Genomic DNA, 23234 nt, shown 5'->3' on the forward strand with positions numbered 1-23234 from the left:
GGTTTGGACTGGAGTGTACTTTCGGGGGTTACAGCACCCTTTAATGGTCAAGCCAGCCGGCCCTTTACTTATGACACAGGCGCACGCTTGGCACTACTTTGTTGATGCACGTGCGGCTACTGCGCACACAATTCACAAACACAGAAAATAATTTTTTTTTGGTTTGGACTGGAGTGTACTTTGGGGGTTACAGCACCCTTTAACGGTCAAGCCAGCCGGCCCTTTACTTATGACACAGGCGCACGCTTGGCACTACTTTGTTGATGCACGTGCGGCTACTGCGCACACAATTCACAAACACAGAAAATAATTTTTTTTTTGGTTTGGACTGGAGTGTACTTTCGGGGGTTACAGCACCCTTAACGGTCAAGCCAGCCGGCCCTTTACTTATGACACAGGCGCACGCTTGGCACTACTTTGTTGATGCACGTGCGGCTACTGCGCACACAATTCACAAACACAGAAAATAATTTTTTTTTGGTTTGGACTGGAGTGTACTTTCGGGGGTTACAGCACCCTTTAATGGTCAAGCCAGCCGGCCCTTTACTTATGACACAGGCGCACGCTTGGCACTACTTTGTTGATGCACGTGCGGCTACTGCGCACACAATTCACAAACACAGAAAATAATTTTTTTTTGGTTTGGACTGGAGTGTACTTTCGGGGGTTACAGCACCCTTTAACGGTCAAGCCAGCCGGCCCTTTACTTATGACACAGGCGCACGCTTGGCACTACTTTGTTGATGCACGTGCGGCTACTGCGCACACAATTCACAAACACAGAAAATAATTTTTTTTTTGGTTTGGACTGGAGTGTACTTTCGGGGGTTACAGCACCCTTAACGGTCAAGCCAGCCGGCCCTTTACTTATGACACAGGCGCACGCTTGGCACTACTTTGTTGATGCACGTGCGGCTACTGCGCACACAATTCACAAACACAGAAAATAATTTTTTTTTGGTTTGGACTGGAGTGTACTTTCGGGGGTTACAGCACCCTTTAATGGTCAAGCCAGCCGGCCCTTTACTTATGACACAGGCGCACGCTTGGCACTACTTTGTTGATGCACGTGCGGCTACTGCGCACACAATTCACAAACACAGAAAATAATTTTTTTTTGGTTTGGACTGGAGTGTACTTTGGGGGTTACAGCACCCTTTAATGGTCAAGCCAGCCGGCCCTTTACTTATGACACAGGCGCACGCTTGGCACTACTTTGTTGATGCACGTGCGGCTACTGCGCACACAATTCACAAACACAGAAAATAATTTTTTTTTTGGTTTGGACTGGAGTGTACTTTCGGGGGTTACAGCACCCTTAACGGTCAAGCCAGCCGGCCCTTTACTTATGACACAGGCGCACGCTTGGCACTACTTTGTTGATGCACGTGCGGCTACTGCGCACACAATTCACAAACACAGAAAATAATTTTTTTTTGGTTTGGACTGGAGTGTACTTTCGGGGGTTACAGCACCCTTTAACGGTCAAGCCAGCCGGCCCTTTACTTATGACACAGGCGCACGCTTGGCACTACTTTGTTGATGCACGTGCGGCTACTGCGCACACAATTCACAAACACAGAAAATAATTTTTTTTTTGGTTTGGACTGGAGTGTACTTTCGGGGGTTACAGCACCCTTAACGGTCAAGCCAGCCGGCCCTTTACTTATGACACAGGCGCACGCTTGGCACTACTTTGTTGATGCACGTGCGGCTACTGCGCACACAATTCACAAACACAGAAAATAATTTTTTTTTGGTTTGGACTGGAGTGTACTTTCGGGGGTTACAGCACCCTTTAACGGTCAAGCCAGCCGGCCCTTTACTTATGACACAGGCGCACGCTTGGCACTACTTTGTTGATGCACGTGCGGCTACTGCGCACACAATTCACAAACACAGAAAATAATTTTTTTTTTGGTTTGGACTGGAGTGTACTTTGGGGGTTACAGCACCCTTTAACGGTCAAGCCAGCCGGCCCTTTACTTATGACACAGGCGCACGCTTGGCACTACTTTGTTGATGCACGTGCGGCTACTGCGCACACAATTCACAAACACAGAAAATAATTTTTTTTTTGGTTTGGACTGGAGTGTACTTTCGGGGGTTACAGCACCCTTAACGGTCAAGCCAGCCGGCCCTTTACTTATGACACAGGCGCACGCTTGGCACTACTTTGTTGATGCACGTGCGGCTACTGCGCACACAATTCACAAACACAGAAAATAATTTTTTTTTGGTTTGGACTGGAGTGTACTTTCGGGGGTTACAGCACCCTTAACGGTCAAGCCAGCCGGCCCTTTACTTATGACACAGGTGCACGCTTGGCACTACTTTGTTGATGCACGTGCGGCTACTGCGCACACAATTCACAAACACAGAAAATAATTTTTTTTTTGGTTTGGACTGGAGTGTACTTTCGGGGGTTACAGCACCCTTAACGGTCAAGCCAGCCGGCCCTTTACTTATGACACAGGTGCACGCTTGGCACTACTTTGTTGATGCACGTGCGGCTACTGCGCACACAATTCACAAACACAGAAAATAATTTTTTTTTTGGTTTGGACTGGAGTGTACTTTCGGGGGTTACAGCACCCTTAACGGTCAAGCCAGTCGGCCCTTTACTTATGACACAGGCGCACGCTTGGCACTACTTTGTTGATGCACGTGCGGCTACTGCGCACACAATTCACAAACACAGAAAATAATTTTTTTTTTGGTTTGGACTGGAGTGTACTTTCGGGGGTTACAGCACCCTTAACGGTCAAGCCAGCCGGCCCTTTACTTATGACACAGGCGCACGCTTGGCACTACTTTGTTGATGCACGTGCGGCTACTGCGCACACAATTCACAAACACAGAAAATAATTTTTTTTTGGTTTGGACTGGAGTGTACTTTCGGGGGTTACAGCACCCTTTAACGGTCAAGCCAGCCGGCCCTTTACTTATGACACAGGCGCACGCTTGGCACTACTTTGTTGATGCACGTGCGGCTACTGCGCACACAATTCACAAACACAGAAAATAATTTTTTTTTTGGTTTGGACTGGAGTGTACTTTCGGGGGTTACAGCACCCTTAACGGTCAAGCCAGCCGGCCCTTTACTTATGACACAGGCGCACGCTTGGCACTACTTTGTTGATGCACGTGCGGCTACTGCGCACACAATTCACAAACACAGAAAATAATTTTTTTTTGGTTTGGACTGGAGTGTACTTTCGGGGGTTACAGCACCCTTTAATGGTCAAGCCAGCCGGCCCTTTACTTATGACACAGGCGCACGCTTGGCACTACTTTGTTGATGCACGTGCGGCTACTGCGCACACAATTCACAAACACAGAAAATAATTTTTTTTTGGTTTGGACTGGAGTGTACTTTGGGGGTTACAGCACCCTTTAACGGTCAAGCCAGCCGGCCCTTTACTTATGACACAGGCGCACGCTTGGCACTACTTTGTTGATGCACGTGCGGCTACTGCGCACACAATTCACAAACACAGAAAATAATTTTTTTTTTGGTTTGGACTGGAGTGTACTTTCGGGGGTTACAGCACCCTTAACGGTCAAGCCAGCCGGCCCTTTACTTATGACACAGGCGCACGCTTGGCACTACTTTGTTGATGCACGTGCGGCTACTGCGCACACAATTCACAAACACAGAAAATAATTTTTTTTTGGTTTGGACTGGAGTGTACTTTCGGGGGTTACAGCACCCTTTAATGGTCAAGCCAGCCGGCCCTTTACTTATGACACAGGCGCACGCTTGGCACTACTTTGTTGATGCACGTGCGGCTACTGCGCACACAATTCACAAACACAGAAAATAATTTTTTTTTGGTTTGGACTGGAGTGTACTTTCGGGGGTTACAGCACCCTTTAACGGTCAAGCCAGCCGGCCCTTTACTTATGACACAGGCGCACGCTTGGCACTACTTTGTTGATGCACGTGCGGCTACTGCGCACACAATTCACAAACACAGAAAATAATTTTTTTTTTGGTTTGGACTGGAGTGTACTTTCGGGGGTTACAGCACCCTTAACGGTCAAGCCAGCCGGCCCTTTACTTATGACACAGGCGCACGCTTGGCACTACTTTGTTGATGCACGTGCGGCTACTGCGCACACAATTCACAAACACAGAAAATAATTTTTTTTTGGTTTGGACTGGAGTGTACTTTCGGGGGTTACAGCACCCTTTAATGGTCAAGCCAGCCGGCCCTTTACTTATGACACAGGCGCACGCTTGGCACTACTTTGTTGATGCACGTGCGGCTACTGCGCACACAATTCACAAACACAGAAAATAATTTTTTTTTGGTTTGGACTGGAGTGTACTTTGGGGGTTACAGCACCCTTTAATGGTCAAGCCAGCCGGCCCTTTACTTATGACACAGGCGCACGCTTGGCACTACTTTGTTGATGCACGTGCGGCTACTGCGCACACAATTCACAAACACAGAAAATAATTTTTTTTTGGTTTGGACTGGAGTGTACTTTCGGGGGTTACAGCACCCTTAACGGTCAAGCCAGCCGGCCCTTTACTTATGACACAGGCGCACGCTTGGCACTACTTTGTTGATGCACGTGCGGCTACTGCGCACACAATTCACAAACACAGAAAATAATTTTTTTTTGGTTTGGACTGGAGTGTACTTTCGGGGGTTACAGCACCCTTTAACGGTCAAGCCAGCCGGCCCTTTACTTATGACACAGGCGCACGCTTGGCACTACTTTGTTGATGCACGTGCGGCTACTGCGCACACAATTCACAAACACAGAAAATAATTTTTTTTTTGGTTTGGACTGGAGTGTACTTTCGGGGGTTACAGCACCCTTAACGGTCAAGCCAGCCGGCCCTTTACTTATGACACAGGCGCACGCTTGGCACTACTTTGTTGATGCACGTGCGGCTACTGCGCACACAATTCACAAACACAGAAAATAATTTTTTTTTGGTTTGGACTGGAGTGTACTTTCGGGGGTTACAGCACCCTTTAACGGTCAAGCCAGCCGGCCCTTTACTTATGACACAGGCGCACGCTTGGCACTACTTTGTTGATGCACGTGCGGCTACTGCGCACACAATTCACAAACACAGAAAATAATTTTTTTTTTGGTTTGGACTGGAGTGTACTTTGGGGGTTACAGCACCCTTTAACGGTCAAGCCAGCCGGCCCTTTACTTATGACACAGGCGCACGCTTGGCACTACTTTGTTGATGCACGTGCGGCTACTGCGCACACAATTCACAAACACAGAAAATAATTTTTTTTTTGGTTTGGACTGGAGTGTACTTTCGGGGGTTACAGCACCCTTAACGGTCAAGCCAGCCGGCCCTTTACTTATGACACAGGCGCACGCTTGGCACTACTTTGTTGATGCACGTGCGGCTACTGCGCACACAATTCACAAACACAGAAAATAATTTTTTTTTGGTTTGGACTGGAGTGTACTTTCGGGGGTTACAGCACCCTTAACGGTCAAGCCAGCCGGCCCTTTACTTATGACACAGGTGCACGCTTGGCACTACTTTGTTGATGCACGTGCGGCTACTGCGCACACAATTCACAAACACAGAAAATAATTTTTTTTTTGGTTTGGACTGGAGTGTACTTTCGGGGGTTACAGCACCCTTAACGGTCAAGCCAGCCGGCCCTTTACTTATGACACAGGTGCACGCTTGGCACTACTTTGTTGATGCACGTGCGGCTACTGCGCACACAATTCACAAACACAGAAAATAATTTTTTTTTTGGTTTGGACTGGAGTGTACTTTCGGGGGTTACAGCACCCTTAACGGTCAAGCCAGTCGGCCCTTTACTTATGACACAGGCGCACGCTTGGCACTACTTTGTTGATGCACGTGCGGCTACTGCGCACACAATTCACAAACACAGAAAATAATTTTTTTTTGGTTTGGACTGGAGTGTACTTTCGGGGGTTACAGCACCCTTAACGGTCAAGCCAGCCGGCCCTTTACTTATGACACAGGCGCACGCTTGGCACTACTTTGTTGATGCACGTGCGGCTACTGCGCACACAATTCACAAACACAGAAAATAATTTTTTTTTGGTTTGGACTGGAGTGTACTTTCGGGGGTTACAGCACCCTTTAACGGTCAAGCCAGCCGGCCCTTTACTTATGACACAGGCGCACGCTTGGCACTACTTTGTTGATGCACGTGCGGCTACTGCGCACACAATTCACAAACACAGAAAATATATTATTTTTTTAGCACTTGGGGGGAGCACCCCTGATGGACAGAGCACCCCCTGGACAACACTACAGCACTCCTTTAGGACTGGGACACTGCACAGGACTTTGGAGTGGACACAGCCCCTATGGAGAACTGACTGCACAACACAGTCCAGCCAGCCCCTATGGACTTTGAAGTAGTGGACACAGCCCCTATTAACAACAGCAGCACAGCACAACACAGCCAGCCCCTATGGACTTTGAAGTAGTGGACAACAGCAGCACTACACTACACTACACTACACTACACAGCCCTAACTCCCACCCTCCCTCTTCACTGTCCACAGCCGAGTGAGAAAATGGCGCCGACGCGGGTACCTTATATAGGATCCAAAACCCGCGAGACTCGGAAGGCGGGATGATGACGTTTTGCCTCGATTTCAGATCCGAGTCAGGCGGGAAAAGTCGAGCCTGACTCGGATCGGACTCGGATCGGGGGGGCTCGGGGGGGTTCGGATTTCAGAAATCCGAACCCGCTCACCCCTAGTTATAATGCATATGACACACATACTTACCGACATTTATTATGTGCTCCCCGGGAGATGCCCGGAGAGCAGACACAGCAGGCCACTTTGGGGAGCAGGGTCTGGTTACTATGTCATTAGGCCCCATCCCCATCATGGAAAACTGCTGCTAGTCACAGGTGCAAGGGAGGGAGCGGGGCTAAATGACACCGTTTGCATCATTTAGCTCCGCCCCTCCAAACGGAGCCGCGATTCACGGCAATAGTCTCCCGGGAGATCCGGATACTCTTCCAGGGGTGCAGGGGCCTCCCCGAATATTTGGGTGCCTCCCACAGCTTCCGGGAGAGTAGGTAGGTATGCACTTACCACCTTCTTACATTCCCCCTATATACCGATCATCTGCCAACTTCAAATGTGTGAGTGGTGATCACTTTATTCTCACCATTCATTATATAGTAGGGAATTAACAAATACAATATAAAATGCACACATACATTACATAAAAGCATATAATTAAAAACCAAAACTACCAATTCAAAAGTATAATTATGATACCATGTAGGCAGTTTGCGAAACAACACTCTTATCAATATATCAATATATAAGTACTTAGCAACCCAGTTCGGTGTTAGTAGTGAATCAGTCAGTGATCCCATGGTTATCTGTATGTTACTATCCAGCAGATGTTAGTAATTGATTTGAAGCAGTATATGTGTCAAAGTCCAACACAATCAGGCTGAAATAAGGAACTGGAGGTGTGCTGAACTAAGGGCCTGATTCAGCAGAGGACACAATGCCAATATTTACGTAGCTAGAGCAATTATTTACAATTGCGTGTAAGTGGCACTGTGCATATGTCGCAATAGCATTGTGATTACGTGCGCATAGAGGATCCATTCGCAAAGTGAGTGTCATGTGATCAGCATTTTGGGGCTGGTAACTGAAAGGTGGTTAAGTAAATGCAGCCGTGTCTGATCATTTCAATGACGTTTCATGGGCGTGTAACTGTATACATTAGCCATAGAGAGCTGCAGTGTTTGCGGCTAGACAGACCTGCCGTACATGCTGCGTGACTGCTTTATGTGCATCAATGGCACCGATGTTTACACACGAGTGCGACATTGGATGGATATGAGAAGGCAGCAGTGGGCATTTTTGGCAAGCATTAGCATATTTTAGGAACTGTGACCCGTAAGCGATTGCAGTTGAGATTACATTTGCGTCCAGTACAGAATCAGGCCCTGAGTGAGACAGCTGAATTATTATGCTCTTCAAAAGAAAAAAATAAATTGTGAGCCCCTCACCCCTTGCTGATCACTGAGCTAATGGTCTGTGTCCATCTCAGAGGTTCTCCCGGGAGCCTGTTACTGTTTCTCGCTACCGGAGTTATTCAGTTACAGCAGGGAGGGATCTGAGTAAATCATTCTGCTGGCTTCAGAGGCTGCCATGTATATGGTGGCCTATGAAGACAATCAGGGGCTGTAACACCAACACGTTCCGGAAAAAAAAATTCGGAACTTGAATGGCGCTGACATTTAATTTATACATACTGTAAGTATGTTAAAATGATAAATTGTACAAATGTAAATTTTTGCTTCTTTTTTGAGATTGAGGATTCGGAATTCCCCCTTTACTTATCCTGTGTTTACCCCTAGCCACCCACTTGTTATTGCAAAAAGTTAAAGTCTTAAAGCCAAAACTAGGTAATCTCAGGCACTGGGCTGTGTCATGAGATGTCCTGGTTTTAACAATAAAGACTTTTTAAGTTTTTGCACTAATTAGTGAGTGCCTGATTTCTATATACACTAGGGGTGTGCACCGGCCACTTTTCGTGTTTTGTGTTTTGGTTTTGGATCTGGATCTTTCTTCGTGTTTTGGATCTGGATTGGTTTTGCCAAAACCACCCTTCCGTGTTTTGGGTTCTGGGTTTTGTGTTTTGGATCTGTATTTTTTTTTAAAAAAGCATAAAAACAGCTAAAATCACAGAATTTGTTGGTTTCTCTGCTCCTATGCTATTATTAACCTCAATAACCTTAATTTCCACTCATTTCCAGTCTATTCTGAACACCTCACACCTCACAATAGTGTTTTCATGTCCAAAAGGTTGCACCGAGGTAGCTGGATGACTATGCTAAGCGACACGAGTGGGCGGCACAAACACGTGACCCATCTAGGAGTGACACTGCAGTGGCAGACAGGATGGCAGTTAGAAAAACTAGGCCCCAAACTGTACATAATGCAAAGAAAAAAAAGAAGTGCAAGATGGAATTGTCCTTGGGCCCTCCCACCCACCCTTATGTTGTATAAACAGGACATGCACACTTTAACAAATCAATCATTTCAGCGCCAGGGTCTGCCACACAACTGTGGCTGAAATGATTGGTTCGTTTGGGCCCCCACAAAACAAGCTGGCAATTAATGTGTCCCTGCACAAACTGGCTCTACGGAGGCAAGATGTCATCCTCATCCTCCTCATCCACCGATTCCTCACCCTCTTCAGTGTGTACATCCTCATCCTCACAAAGTATTAACTCGTCCCCACTTGAATCCACCACCACAGGTCCCTCTGTACCTTCTGGAGGCTGGTCTCCCTGGAAGAGCTGATAATTAATTTTGATGAACATCATCTTCTCCACATTCTGTGGAAGCAACCTCCTACGCCTTTCGCTGACAAGGTTCCCGGCTGCACTAAACACTCTTTCGGAGTACACGCTGGAGGGGGGGCAACTCAGGTAAAATAGAGCCAGCTTGTACAGGGGCCTCCAAATTGCCTCTTTTTCCTGCCAGTACAGGTATGGACTGTCTGACATGCCTACTTGGATGCTGTCACCGATGTAATCCTCCACCATTCTGTCAATGGTGACAGTATCATATGCAGTGACAGTAGACATGTCAGAAATTGTTGCCAGGTCCTTCAGTCCGGACCAGATGTCCAAACTTGGTCCTGCCTGCCCTGCATCACCGCCAGCGGGTTGCTTAGGATACCTAAGTTTTTTCCTGGCAGCCCCAGTTGCGGGAGAAAATGAAGAAGGAGCCGTTGACGTGTCACGTTCCGCTTCAGCTGACAGTGTGTTCACCAGCAGGTCTTTGCACCTCTGCAGGCTTGTGTCGGCCGGAAAGAGAGACACCACATAGGCTTTAAACCTAGGATCAAGCACGGTGGCCAAAATGTAGTGGTCTGATTTCAACAGATTGACCACCCTGGAATCCTGGCAAAGCGAATGAAGGGCTTCATCCACAAGTCCCACATGCCGAGCGGAATCGCTCCGTCTTAGCTCCTCCTTCACTTTCTCCAGCTGCTTCTGCAAAAACCTGATGAGGGGAATGACCTAACTCAAGCTGGCTGTGTCTGAACTGACTTCACGTGTGGCAAGTTCGAAGGGCTGGAGAACCTTGCACAACACGGAAATCATTCTCCACTGCGCTTGAGTCAGGTGCATACCCCCTCCTTTGCCTATGTCATAGGTGGATGTATAGGCTTGTATGGCCTTTTGCTGCTCCTCCATCCTCTGAAGCATATAGAGGGTTGAGTTCCACCGCGTCACAACCTCTTGCTTCAGGTGATGGCGGGGCAGGTTCAAGAGTGTTTGCTGGCGCTCCAGTCTTCGGCACGCAGTCGCTGAATGGCGAAAGTGGCCAGAAATTTTTCGGGCCACCCAAAGCGTCTCCTGCACGCCCCTGTCGCTTTTCAGAAAATTCTGCACCACCAAGTTTATTGTGTGAGCAAAACATGGGACGTGCTGGAATTTGCCCAGATGTAATGCCCGCACAATATTGGTGGCGTTGTCAGATATCACAAATCCCCAGGAGAGTCTAAGTGGGGTAAGCCACTGGGCGATGATTTCCCTCAGTTTCTCTAAGAGGTTGTCGGCGGTGTGCCTCTTACTGAAACCGGTGATACACAGCGTAGCCTGCCTTGTAACGAGCTGGCGTTTCTGAGATGCTGCTACTGGTGACGCTGCTGCTGTTGCTGCGTAAGGTGATACATCTACCCAGTGGGCTGTCACAGTCATATAGTCCTTAGTCTGCCCTGTTCCACTTGTCCACATGTCCGTGGTTAAGTGGACATTGTGTACAACGGCATTTTTCAGGACACTGAGGACACTTTTTCTGACGTTTCTGTACAGTCTCGGTATCGCCTGCCTAGTGAAGTGGAATCTAGACGGGATTTGGAACCGGGGACACACTACCTCCATCAATTGTCTAAATCCCACTGCACTAATGGCGGATACCGGACGCACGTCTAACACCAACATAGCAGTCAAGGCCTCAGTTATACGTTTTGCTTCAGGATGGCTGCTGTCGTACTTCATCCTCCTCGCTAAGGACTGTTGGAGGGTCAATTGTTTAGTAAAAGTAGTGGTGTTCCTACTTCCTCTCTGGGATGATGAACGACTCCCAGCAGCAGCAACAGCAGCAGCGGCAGCAGTAGGCGTAGCAATGCAGGATCCTCCAGAGGAATCCCGGATAGGAGAGTCAGTCATGCCAGTGACATGGCCTGCAGGACTACTTCCGATCCTGACTAAGGAGGAAATTGACGAGGAGGGAGTTGACGGTGTGGTTTGCAGGCGCTTGGATACAACAGGACAACGGGATTTAGGTGTCCCTGGACTGCTTACGGTCTTAGCCAAAGTTTCTGAACTTGACAGTAACTTTTTATGAACGCGCTGCAGGTGCCGTATAAGGGAGGATGTTCCTAGGTGGTTGACGTCCCTACCCCTACTTATTTCACCTTTACATATGGTACATATGGCAAGACAGTTGTTGTCCGGATTTGGATAGAAATATTGCCAGACCAAAGAGGTGGAATGTTTGGTCTTCTGCCCAGGCATGACCGTGATGGGCTTTTTCATCCCACGGACAACAACTGTCTCCCCCGGAGCCTGATTTAAACAAACCACATCACCATCAGAATCCTCCTCGCCAACTTCCTCCTCAGCGCCAGCTACACCAGTATCCTCATCCTGTTGTACTTCAACAGTGACATCTTCAATTTGCATATCAGCAAGTGGACTGTGGGTGCTCCTTTCAGCACTTGCAGGGGGCGTGCAAATGGTGGAAAGAGCCACCTCTTCCCGTCCAGTGCTGGGAAGGTCAGGCATCGCAACCACCACCACACTTGGACTCTCCTTGGGGATTTGTGATATCTTCTTAGAAAGCACAGTTCTTCGCTGTGCTTTTGCCAGCTTAACTCTTTTGATTTTTTTAGTGGGAGGAGGGCTTCCATCGTCATGTGAAGCTGAACCACTAGTCATGAACATACTAGGGATCGACCTTAGCCGTTCCTTGCCACTCCGTGTCGTAAATGGCATATTGGCAAGTTTACGTTTCTCTTCAGCTGATTTAAATGTCTTTTTCAAGGTCATTTTCCTGAACTTTGCCATTTGGGATTGTATGTGCCCTCTACTATGACATTGGGCATCGGCCTTGGCAGACGACGTTGATGGCATGTTATCGTCTATGTCATGACTAGTGGCAGCAGCTTCAGCACTAGGAGGAAGTGGTTCTTGATCTTTCTCTATTTTATTTTTATCGGAGAAAGTTTGGTCCTCCATTTATGTTATATCGATTTGATATATACGTGCGGCTAAACACAGAAAATAATTTTTTTTTTGGTTTGGACTGGAGTGTACTTTGTGGGTTACAGCACCCTTTAACGGTCAAGCCAGCCGGCCCTTTACTTATGACACAGGCGCACGCTTGGCACTACTTTGTTGATGCACGTGCGGCTACTGCGCACACAATTCACAAACACAGAAAATAATTTTTTTTTGGTTTGGACTGGAGTGTACTTTCGGGGGTTACAGCACCCTTTAACGGTCAAGCCAGCCGGCCCTTTACTTATGACACAGGCGCACGCTTGGCACTACTTTGTTGATGCACGTGCGGCTACTGCGCACACAATTCACTAACACAGAAAATAATTTTTTTTGGGTTTGGACTGGAGTGTACTTTCGGGGGTTACAGCACCCTTTAACGGTCAAGCCAGCCGGCCCTTTACTTATGACACAGGCGCACGCTTGGCACTACTTTGTTGATGCACGTGCGGCTACTGCGCACACAATTCACAAACACAGAAAATAATTTTTTTTTGGTTTGGACTGGAGTGTACTTTCGGGGGTTACAGCACCCTTTAACGGTCAAGCCAGCCGGCCCTTTACTTATGACACAGGCGCACGCTTGGCACTACTTTGTTGATGCACGTGCGGCTACTGCGCACACAATTCACAAACACAGAAAATAATTTTTTTTTTGGTTTGGACTGGAGTGTACTTTGGGGGTTACAGCACCCTTTAATGGTCAAGCCAGCCGGCCCTTTACTTATGACACAGGCGCACGCTTGGCACTACTTTGTTGATGCACGTGCGGCTACTGCGCACACAATTCACAAACACAGAAAATAATTTTTTTTTGGTTTGGACTGGAGTGTACTTTCGGGGGTTACAGCACCCTTTAACGGTCAAGCCAGCCGGCCCTTTACTTATGACACAGGCGCACGCTTGGCACTACTTTGTTGATGCACGTGCGGCTACTGCGCACACAATTCACAAACACAGAAAATAATTTTTTTTGGGTTTGGACTGGAGTGTACTTTCGGGGGTTACAGCACCCTTTAACGGTCAAGCCAGCCGGCCCTTTACTTATGACACAGGCGCACGCTTGGCACTACTTTGTTGATGCACGTGCGGCTACTGCGCACACAATTCACAAACACAGAAAATAATTTTTTTTTTGGTTTGGACTGGAGTGTACTTTCGGGGGTTACAGCACCCTTAACGGTCAAGCCAGCCGGCCCTTTACTTATGACACAGGCGCACGGTTGGCACTACTTTGTTGATGCACGTGCGGCTACTGCGCACACAATTCACAAACACAGAAAATAATTTTTTTTTGGTTTGGACTGGAGTGTACTTTCGGGGGTTACAGCACCCTTTAACGGTCAAGCCAGCCGGCCCTTTACTTATGACACAGGCGCACGCTTGGCACTACTTTGTTGATGCACGTGCGGCTACTGCGCACACAATTCACAAACACAGAAAATAATTTTTTTTTGGTTTGGACTGGAGTGTACTTTCGGGGGTTACAGCACCCTTTAACGGTCAAGCCAGCCGGCCCTTTACTTATGACACAGGCGCACGCTTGGCACTACTTTGTTGATGCACGTGCGGCTACTGCGCACACAATTCACAAACACAGAAAATAATTTTTTTTTGGTTTGGACTGGAGTGTACTTTCGGGGGTTACAGCACCCTTTAACGGTCAAGCCAGCCGGCCCTTTACTTATGACACAGGCGCACGCTTGGCACTACTTTGTTGATGCACGTGCGGCTACTGCGCACACAATTCACAAACACAGAAAATAATTTTTTTTTTGGTTTGGACTGGAGTGTACTTTGGGGGTTACAGCACCCTTTAATGGTCAAGCCAGCCGGCCCTTTACTTATGACACAGGCGCACGCTTGGCACTACTTTGTTGATGCACGTGCGGCTACTGCGCACACAATTCACAAACACAGAAAATAATTTTTTTTTTGGTTTGGACTGGAGTGTACTTTCGGGGGTTACAGCACCCTTAACGGTCAAGCCAGCCGGCCCTTTACTTATGACACAGGCGCACGCTTGGCACTACTTTGTTGATGCACGTGCGGCTACTGCGCACACAATTCACAAACACAGAAAATAATTTTTTTTTGGTTTGGACTGGAGTGTACTTTCGGGGGTTACAGCACCCTTTAACGGTCCAGCCAGCCGGCCCTTTATTTATGACACAGGCGCACGCTTGGCACTACTTTGTTGATGCACGTGCGGCTACTGCGCACACAATTCACAAACACAGAAAATAATTTTTTTTTTGGTTTGGACTGGAGTGTACTTTCGGGGGTTACAGCACCCTTAACGGTCAAGCCAGCCGGCCCTTTACTTATGACACAGGCGCACGCTTGGCACTACTTTGTTGATGCACGTGCGGCTACTGCGCACACAATTCACAAACACAGAAAATAATTTTTTTTTTGGTTTGGACTGGAGTGTACTTTCGGGGGTTACAGCACCCTTAACAGTCAAGCCAGCCGGCCCTTTACTTATGACACAGGCGCACGCTTGGCACTACTTTGTTGATGCACGTGCGGCTACTGCGCACACAATTCACAAACACAGAAAATAATTTTTTTTTGGTTTGGACTGGAGTGTACTTTCGGGGGTTACAGCACCCTTTAACGGTCAAGCCAGCCGGCCCTTTACTTATGACACAGGCGCACGCTTGGCACTACTTTGTTGATGCACGTGCGGCTACTGCGCACACAATTCACAAACACAGAAAATATATTATTTTTTTAGCACTTGGGGGGAGCACCCCTGATGGACAGAGCACCCCCTGGACAACACTACAGCACTCCTTTAGGACTGGGACACTGCACAGGACTTTGGAGTGGACACAGCCCCTATGGAGAACTGACTGCACAACACAGTCCAGCCAGCCCCTATGGACTTTGAAGTAGTGGACACAGCCCCTATTAACAACAGCAGCACAACACAGCCAGCCCCTATGGACTTTGAAGTAGTGGACAACAGCAGCACTACACTACACTACACTACACAGCCCTAACTCCCACCCTCCCTCTTCACTGTCCACAGCCGAGTGAGAAAATGGCGCCGACGCGGGTACCTTATATAGGATCCAAAACCCGCGAGACTCGGAAGGCGGGATGATGACGTTTTGCCTCGATTTCAGATCCGAGTCAGGCGGGAAAAGTCGAGCCTGACTCGGATCGGACTCGGATCGGGGGGGCTCGGGGGGGTTCGGATTTCAGAAATCCGAACCCGCTCACCCCTAATATACACACACATATAAGACAACACTCCAGATACTCTAGGTGATGCTTTAACAAATTTATTGTTTACTATTGTTTAAGCAACTCCTATCCGGTGTGCCGTCCTATGTTGCTGCATCATTTTCTCTTTCATTCAACTGTGTTGCATGTGGCTGCAAATATGCTTCCTCACTCTGGTCTATAAATACATAATTACCGTATATACTCGAGTATAAGCCAAGTTTTTCAGCACATTTTTTGTGCTGAAAAAGCCCCCCCTCGGCTTATACTCGAGTGATGCTCCAGGACCAGGGCCTGGTTGTCCCATTACGCAGCTGAGTAGGGCGCCACATATTGGAGGGCGCCTCACTCAGCTGCGTACCATGCGGGCCACGGTGCAGACTGTGTCTCTGTGACACAGCTGCACCACGTGTGTAGCGCTGACCTGACGGAGTTCGGTCAGCACTACACAGTGCCAAACACACAGCCGTCGGCGCCGGCAGCTGTGTGCTTGTTGTAATTAACAGCCGATGAGAGTCTGTCAGACTCTCATCAGCTGCTGCTGCTCCCACTGCGGGAGCCATCTTCTGGCTCCCGGAGTGGGTAATGGGAGAGACGTCATGATGTCATGACGTCTCTCCAATAATGCAAAGCGGCCGGAGGAGCCGGTAGCAGCGTCGGGACCAGGAGCGGGGTTTCAGGTAAGTGTTTTTTTTTTCATTATTACCGGTACGTCTCTCTCCACTGGGGGGCTACTACTGGGGGCAGTACCAGGGGAGGGATTACTACTGGGAGCACTACCAGGGGGGATTACTACTGGGGGCACTACCAGGGGGGATATTACTACTGGGGGCACTACCAGGGCGGGTTACTACTGGGGGCACTACCAGGGGGGGATTACTACTATGGGCACTACCAGGGGGGGATATCACTACTGGGGGCACTACCAGGGGGGATTACTACCAGTAGCTGCTGCATTTCCCACCCCAGGCTCATACTCGAGTCGATAAGTTTTCCCAGTTTTTTGTGGTAAAATTAGGTACCACGGCTTATATTCGGGTCGACTTATACTCGAGTATATATGGTACTCCCTCTTATGGCACCAAGGGGAAAAATTTGAAGATCCACCAGGTCAGTCAAGTTCCTACATGTCATAGACGTTCATACACCCAGGAATGCCAAGAGATCACTCGTACCCCAGTACTAGCGGTGTAACCACACTCCTTTGTAAATGCCAGGCCTCTCTAAAGAAGCTGTGCACTTGGTGGATCTTCATGTTCTTCTGGGATCATAAAATCAACAATTTTGCTTTTAATGAATATTTTTTTTATCTAATATGTTTTTGTGTTATAGGCCCACGCATACTTCATCATGGAGTATATTGGCGGTGGCAGTCTAGAGGCGCTTATAAAACTATGCAGCTACCTAGACATGGACAAAGTGCAGTAAGTAAATATTGTGGCATTTGCGGTAGAGGAGAAGTTTGCATTGGGCGATAGGAGTAGTCGGGCAGAGTGAGACCATTCCTGAGTGTCTTCCTGTGGGGTAGTGTAAAAATTAAATTTAATTTCTGCAAACACGACTAATGAAATAAGATGAAGGGAAGAAGAGGAGACTTGTTAGGGGCCTGACTTGTTCTGCAAACAAACTTGCAGCCATTTCCATTCTGCATATGAGCATTCGCACCAGCTCAGAGCTGTCAGAGGTAATGGGACATGTTGTAGCAGTCGCTGGGTCGCACCATCTTATGGTGTGTACCCCGGGGTGAGGGCACAGGGGTGATAGCCCAAGGTGATTTGTGCTGTACATTCAGTGCGCTGTGTAAGTTCTGTCCTGAGTATGGATAACATTGGTAACACATCACATAATATAGATGACTGTGTGTAGAGCACAAAGGCATCACAGGAGTATCACAGAGAGAGGAATCTCTATTTGTTACACTGATGATGTCACTTTTCTTACACATTATATTTATACAACACAGGATAGTTATATAATCATTTAATGACATCATTGTCTTCTCTTGCTCAGGTTCTATACAGCAGAACTGATTTGTGGCCTGCAGTTTCTCCATAAAAGAGGCATTGTGCATCGGTTAGTACAATAGTCTTACATGTTACTTTTTAAAGGACAAAATGCAGGATTTAGGCTTAAACATTTCTGTTACTGAGGGTAATTTACCAATGTTTCTTAAAAGTGTAAACTTGGATTAGAACCACAGCAAGAAATCAGCAGTTAGCATTTATTTGTATACTGGGCCTGATTTATCATTGATCACAATTGCACCTGCATACGCAGATCGGTCAATGGAGCATAATGTGTATGTACCGCAGGGAATGTTGCAAAAAGAATCTTATAGGCTTCTATTAGGCAATACCATCATTGTCTTCTCTTGCTCAGGTTCTATACAGCAGAACTGATTTGTGGCCTGCAGTTTCTCCATAAAAGAGGCATTGTGCATCGGTTAGTACAATAGTCTTACATGTTACTTTTTAAAGGACAAAATGTAGGATTTAGGCTTAAACATTTCTGTTACTGAGGGTAATTTACTAATGTTTCTTAAAAGTGTAAACTTGCATTAGAAACCACAGCAAGAAATCAGCAGTTAGCATTTATTTGTATACTGGGCCTGATTTATCATGGATCACAATTGCACCTGCGTACGCAGATCGGTCGATGGAGCGTAATGCATATGTACCGCAGTGTGCATGCGCAAGATATTATTGCGATTACACTGCGAACTCTCACACAGATACAAAGCCATCACAGACATAGGGACGGACGTCAGTCTTTGGGGGTGGTGACGGGGGAGTGATTGGAGAAATGCAGGCGTGCCAGTCCATTTGAACGCTGTTGCATGGGCGTGCAGAAATTGGCCTTTGCGATGGCATACGTGGCTCACTGTGTGTGACGAGGTTAGCAATTTCTGAGACAGGTCAGACCTGCTGTAATTCTGCGTGAGGGTCCGATGTTACCGATGTATACGCAGGACTGCGAGGCCTTACAGATGTGAGAAAGCGGTACTGGGTTTCTCTGTACTGGTTTTGCGATTGCAGTCATTAGCATATTTTCGCATGAGAACTGCAAGTGTAATCGCAGCGGCAAACGCAGATCCGTAATGAATAAGACCCTCTGTAATTAATGACTGTTTGCAGTCAGTGCCTCCCGGTTTAAATATAGTCAGGGCAATAGAATTTTGTTCGTTCTTGACACTATAATATCATATCTTGGTCCTGACTAACTAACAAACAGGTTTGCGATTGCCTACGCAGCTTGAGTACTCACTGCATACGAAGAGACTTGCTAATTCTGAGACAGGTCAGACTTGTTGTAATTGTGCGTGAGGGGCTGATGTTACTCGATGTTCCCGATGTATACGCAGGATTGCAAGGTATTACGGATGTGTGAAAGCGGTAGTGGGCATCTCTATGCTGGCTTTGGGCGTCTCTAAAATATATTTGCTATAGCAGTCATTAGCACATTTTCGTAGCAGACCTGCGTGCGTAATCACAGCTGCGATCGCAATAGTGATCCGTAATGAATCTGCATTTCAGTGTTAGTACATCCTGCCCTCGGTCTCCTCAGTTACCTAATATATTTGGCCACCTCCGGCTATGGACATTTAGAAGTAGACTGATCTCCATGCCATCATCTTCTTCCGGCCCTGGCTTTTGCCCAGCTCTACTAGTGATCAGCGATGTAATCTACCAGATGTACCCAGTTATTGTACTGTATACCAAACTCAGACCCAGTCATCTCTTTATTTCACTGCAGGGATATTAAGCCCGAGAACATCATGCTGGACCAGGAAGGCCACATAAAAATCATAGATTTCGGCCTCGCCCAGGATGGCATGATTGGAGGCATAACAACTTCCGGCCAGACTGGCACCTACAGATACATGGCCCCAGAGGTGAGATACAGAATATGGGAGCGAGTTACAAAGAGGTTTTGCAAATTTATATTACTGAAAAAATGTTTCTGGTTTTTAATGTAACCAACTGATAAACTAAGTAGTAGACATACTCTAGTTTTAGGAAAGATACATCTATACATTGGTATAGATTACACGGTACAATAAACTGCATTTTACTTCTGGTACTGTAACTTACCCACTATACTGTCCTGCTGCAACTGATAGACCCTCACTCCAGCTATACCACGTTACACAGGAGCTGAAGCCGTGCAGTAATGCCAACATCTAATTGTATTTCCCCCTATGTAGAATACTTAGGGCTCTATTTACTACAATCCGCATATTGAATGCGGATTGTAGTGTGATATTACCGAGTGAATTCGCATTGCGAATTCAGGCAATATCACAGAGATTTACTATAAATCCCTTGCAGGGACAGAGCTTGCGATAAAGCTCTGTCCCTGCGGATCCCATCCACACTCTAGTCGCGGTATTTCCGGAAAAAATACCGCGACTAAGAGCCCGCGCATGCGCCGACCCACCGTTGCTGCTGCCCCCCCACTGGCGCTAAGCCCCGCCCCCCGCGATTGCGTACCCCCGCGACCCCCCCTCCCTTCATTACACTTACCTGCATCCTCCTGGCCTCCGGTGATCTTCTCCGGGCTTCCCGATCAGGTGATCTCCCATACTGCACTGGGGCCTGATCACCTGATGACCAGGCAGCAGTGCACTTTGGGAGACCAGCTGACCGGAGAGGAGCCATCACCGGAGGCCCGATCACCGGTCCCTGGATTCAGGTAAGTAAAAAAAAAATGTTTCATTTTTTTTTATCTTTTTTTTACAGCAATCAGCTTGCGGTCTATTTAGACCACATAGCTGATTACTGGTACCGGCTCCCGGCTCTGCTCTCCCCGTTAGAGCAGAGTGGGAGCCCGGTAACCGGGGGAGACCCTGGATAATGCCACCTCCAGGTGGCGTTATTATCACAGAGCTTCCCCCGGTAATTTTTTACAATTTATTTTTAGTAACTATGGTCGGATCACATTTCCCGTTACAATTATGGGAAATGCGATCTGCTTTACTAAAAATAAGTGATACTAGGGGTTGGAGTAGAATTTTACTAATTCTACTCCAATTGCCCTATAGTAACTACAGGTGAAACTAAAATAATGTGAAAAGGGTGTGAAAACACCCTTTTTCACTTTATTTTAGTAAAAATAATGTTAATAAACAGAGCCCTTATTGTATTATCTACAAAGTTACTGGTGTAATAGAAATATTGATGCATTAGAAGTTATTATTTCTCAGGGATTTTCTAAGATTCAGTTATTGAGGAACTAGTTACAATTTTCTATTTTCATGAACTTGTTTTATGTTAATATGAGAAGGATTTGTTTAGCCAATGAATGTCTGAAAGGCAGCACTAGGTCACCATAACATCCCAACATCTAGTAAACAAAAATGGACTTATATAAAAGCCACAGGGGATACATTATATGGGATAATACAGACATTAGATTAGGACATGGGTCATAAAAAAGGGGTGTAAGCCAATGTAGAAGCACACAGAAGATGTAATTACAGATAGAATAATGTATATTATGATCCATCACTTCTTTATCAGGTTCTGCTAGATCAGCCTTACGGAGTAGCTGTGGATTGGTGGTCCCTGGGGATCACAATAACCAGGATGGCGACAGGACACTCCCCATTTTATGATGGCCCGCACACACAGCTTTTTTTTAAATCTGTGCTGCGGGAGAAACCAAAGTTTTCATCATGGCTCCATCCTGAGGCGAAAGATTTCCTGAAGAAGGTGAGTTTATAAAGGCAGTATTAAAGCCATATAAACCTTACTATGGGGCCCATTTATTATCAGGGTTTAAACTCAATAATTATCATTTCTTTTTGCGGCAATAAGAAATTATGTACCTCTGGCATGTATTAAACTACACATGCAGAGACAGGAGCTCTGATAGGAGCTGTTTCTGCAATATATAAAATGAATGTGATCACTAATGCGATCACTTTACTTCCAGTTTCCATGGCCAGCCACCCTACTGTGTAGAGCAGTCTGCAGCAGGCTGTAACAGGCTATAGTGGCTAGTGTCATCTGAGGATGGAGTTAGCTACTGGGGCCCAGCTCCATGCACGGTAACTTTGGCAGTGAAGTACAGAAGCAAGTCCAGAGCTTGGTCCCAGTAGCCAGCTTGGTAGAAATGACTACGAGTTATTGGCCTTCAAAGTTTCTCCAAGATCTCCTAGTAAAAGGGGACAGAATATCACAGTGTGGCCCCCTATACATAGAGTAAGACTGCAGTGTCACTGGCTCAACTTGGAAGATCTTGAACTTTACAATTTCCATTCATACCGACAAAGCAGTGTAACAAAGAAAGAGTTTGTTATTTATAGGTAAATTAGCTTTTCTGATGTTTGGGGTATTTTCATTTTAAAATCATCTCCTATGATACATTAAATGAGATTTACCCATTGTTACATAAATTATCTTTATAATTGTTTTTATATATTGCAATTGTTCAAAAACCGCTAAGAGGAGCAGAGTGGGGACCTCTATAGCAGACACAGGCATTGCCAGAGCTCCTCTATGTTGGGTGCCATGTCCCTCACAGCTCCGTCCCTGCTGCAGTCTGACAGTTTATCTAATTGTTAGGGGTCTATTCATCATGATGGAGTTTTCACTTTTGATAATTTAGTTTTGAATTGTTAGAGAATAAATTGTAAAAAATATATCTATTCATCATACCACCCTTACTAAAGTATCACTTCCGAAAAGCTGCTGTTTTTGCAAAGCAGTTTTCGGACGTGTGATACTTTTCCCATTTATCTATGCTGTCTCCCTCTTAGCCTGCAACCTCTGTCCCGTGTCTAACCCTCTTCCTACCCTCTGTCTCTCCTATCCATGTGCTCCCCTGCCCGCTGCCTGTCCCCGGTGTCCCTATCCCTGTGCTCCCCTGACTGCTGCCTGTCCCCGGTGTCCCCTCTCCCTGTGCTTCCTCTCGCAGCCTGTCCTTTGTGTCCCTGCTCCCTACACTCCCTTGCCATCCGGCGCAGCCTGCCTCCGGCATCAGCGGAGAGCCGCCGGCAGTGTTGCAGATTGTGGCAAGGAGCAGATACAGAAGCCGCCGGAGGTAGGAAGATAGGCTGCGGGTGCATGGGAGGAAGGAGGGAGCTGTAGCTCTCAGCCCGCAGTCTGCGTCTATCCTCTCCCTGCGCCACTGTGGTTAACCCTTACTCTTCTCTCCCCCCTCTCCCGGTGTAACTGCCTTGTGTCAGCCCCCGCCACCCTTGGCTTTCAGGTGTCCACTCTATCCCAGCCACTGTTGCACCTCTCCCCGCTGCCGCTATGGGTAATGCCCCTCCTCAGCCCGGTCTGGAATAATCATGCGCAGGGCCCCGCTGTCCCTCCCCCTGCGGCCGCCGGTGTCAGTCCCGACTCCCTGCGGTCGACTGTATCTGTAGCCTCCCCCCCTGTAACCCGCTGCCGTAGTCTGACTCCCACGCGACCGCCGCTGCTCCTAATCTCCCCCCGGCGCCCCTGCAGCACAAGCTCTCACGACAGAAAAGAATCGGAGGGAGCCAGTGACAACTAGAGACGCCAGAGGTAAGTGGAGACGGCTGGAGGGATCTGATTAGATCACTTCTCTTGCACAAGGTGCATGTTATCAGATGCTGTACGCCAGGGGTCTTCAACCTTGGCCCTCCAGCTGCTGTGAACTACACATCCTAGCATGCACTGCCATAGTTTTAGCATGCTGTTATATCAAAAA

General features: G+C 47.3%; 1 protein-coding gene across 1 annotated transcript in view; it reads left to right on the plus strand.

The window, feature by feature from the left end:
* Positions 1-23234, plus strand: part of LOC148541878 (protein kinase C theta type-like) — a 39234-nt gene that overhangs the window by 10848 nt on the left and 5152 nt on the right. Inside the window, exons 3-6 of the mRNA XM_088473343.1 lie at positions 16884-16975; positions 17562-17624; positions 19305-19443; positions 21071-21262. Of these exons, the coding sequence (XP_088329469.1) occupies positions 16884-16975; positions 17562-17624; positions 19305-19443; positions 21071-21262 (486 nt within the window). The remainder of the gene's footprint in view (positions 1-16883; positions 16976-17561; positions 17625-19304; positions 19444-21070; positions 21263-23234) is intronic.

Source organism: Taudactylus pleione, unplaced genomic scaffold, assembly GCF_031769625.1.
Source record: "Taudactylus pleione unplaced genomic scaffold, aTauple2 ptg000016l, whole genome shotgun sequence".
NCBI lineage: Eukaryota > Metazoa > Chordata > Amphibia > Anura > Myobatrachidae > Taudactylus > Taudactylus pleione.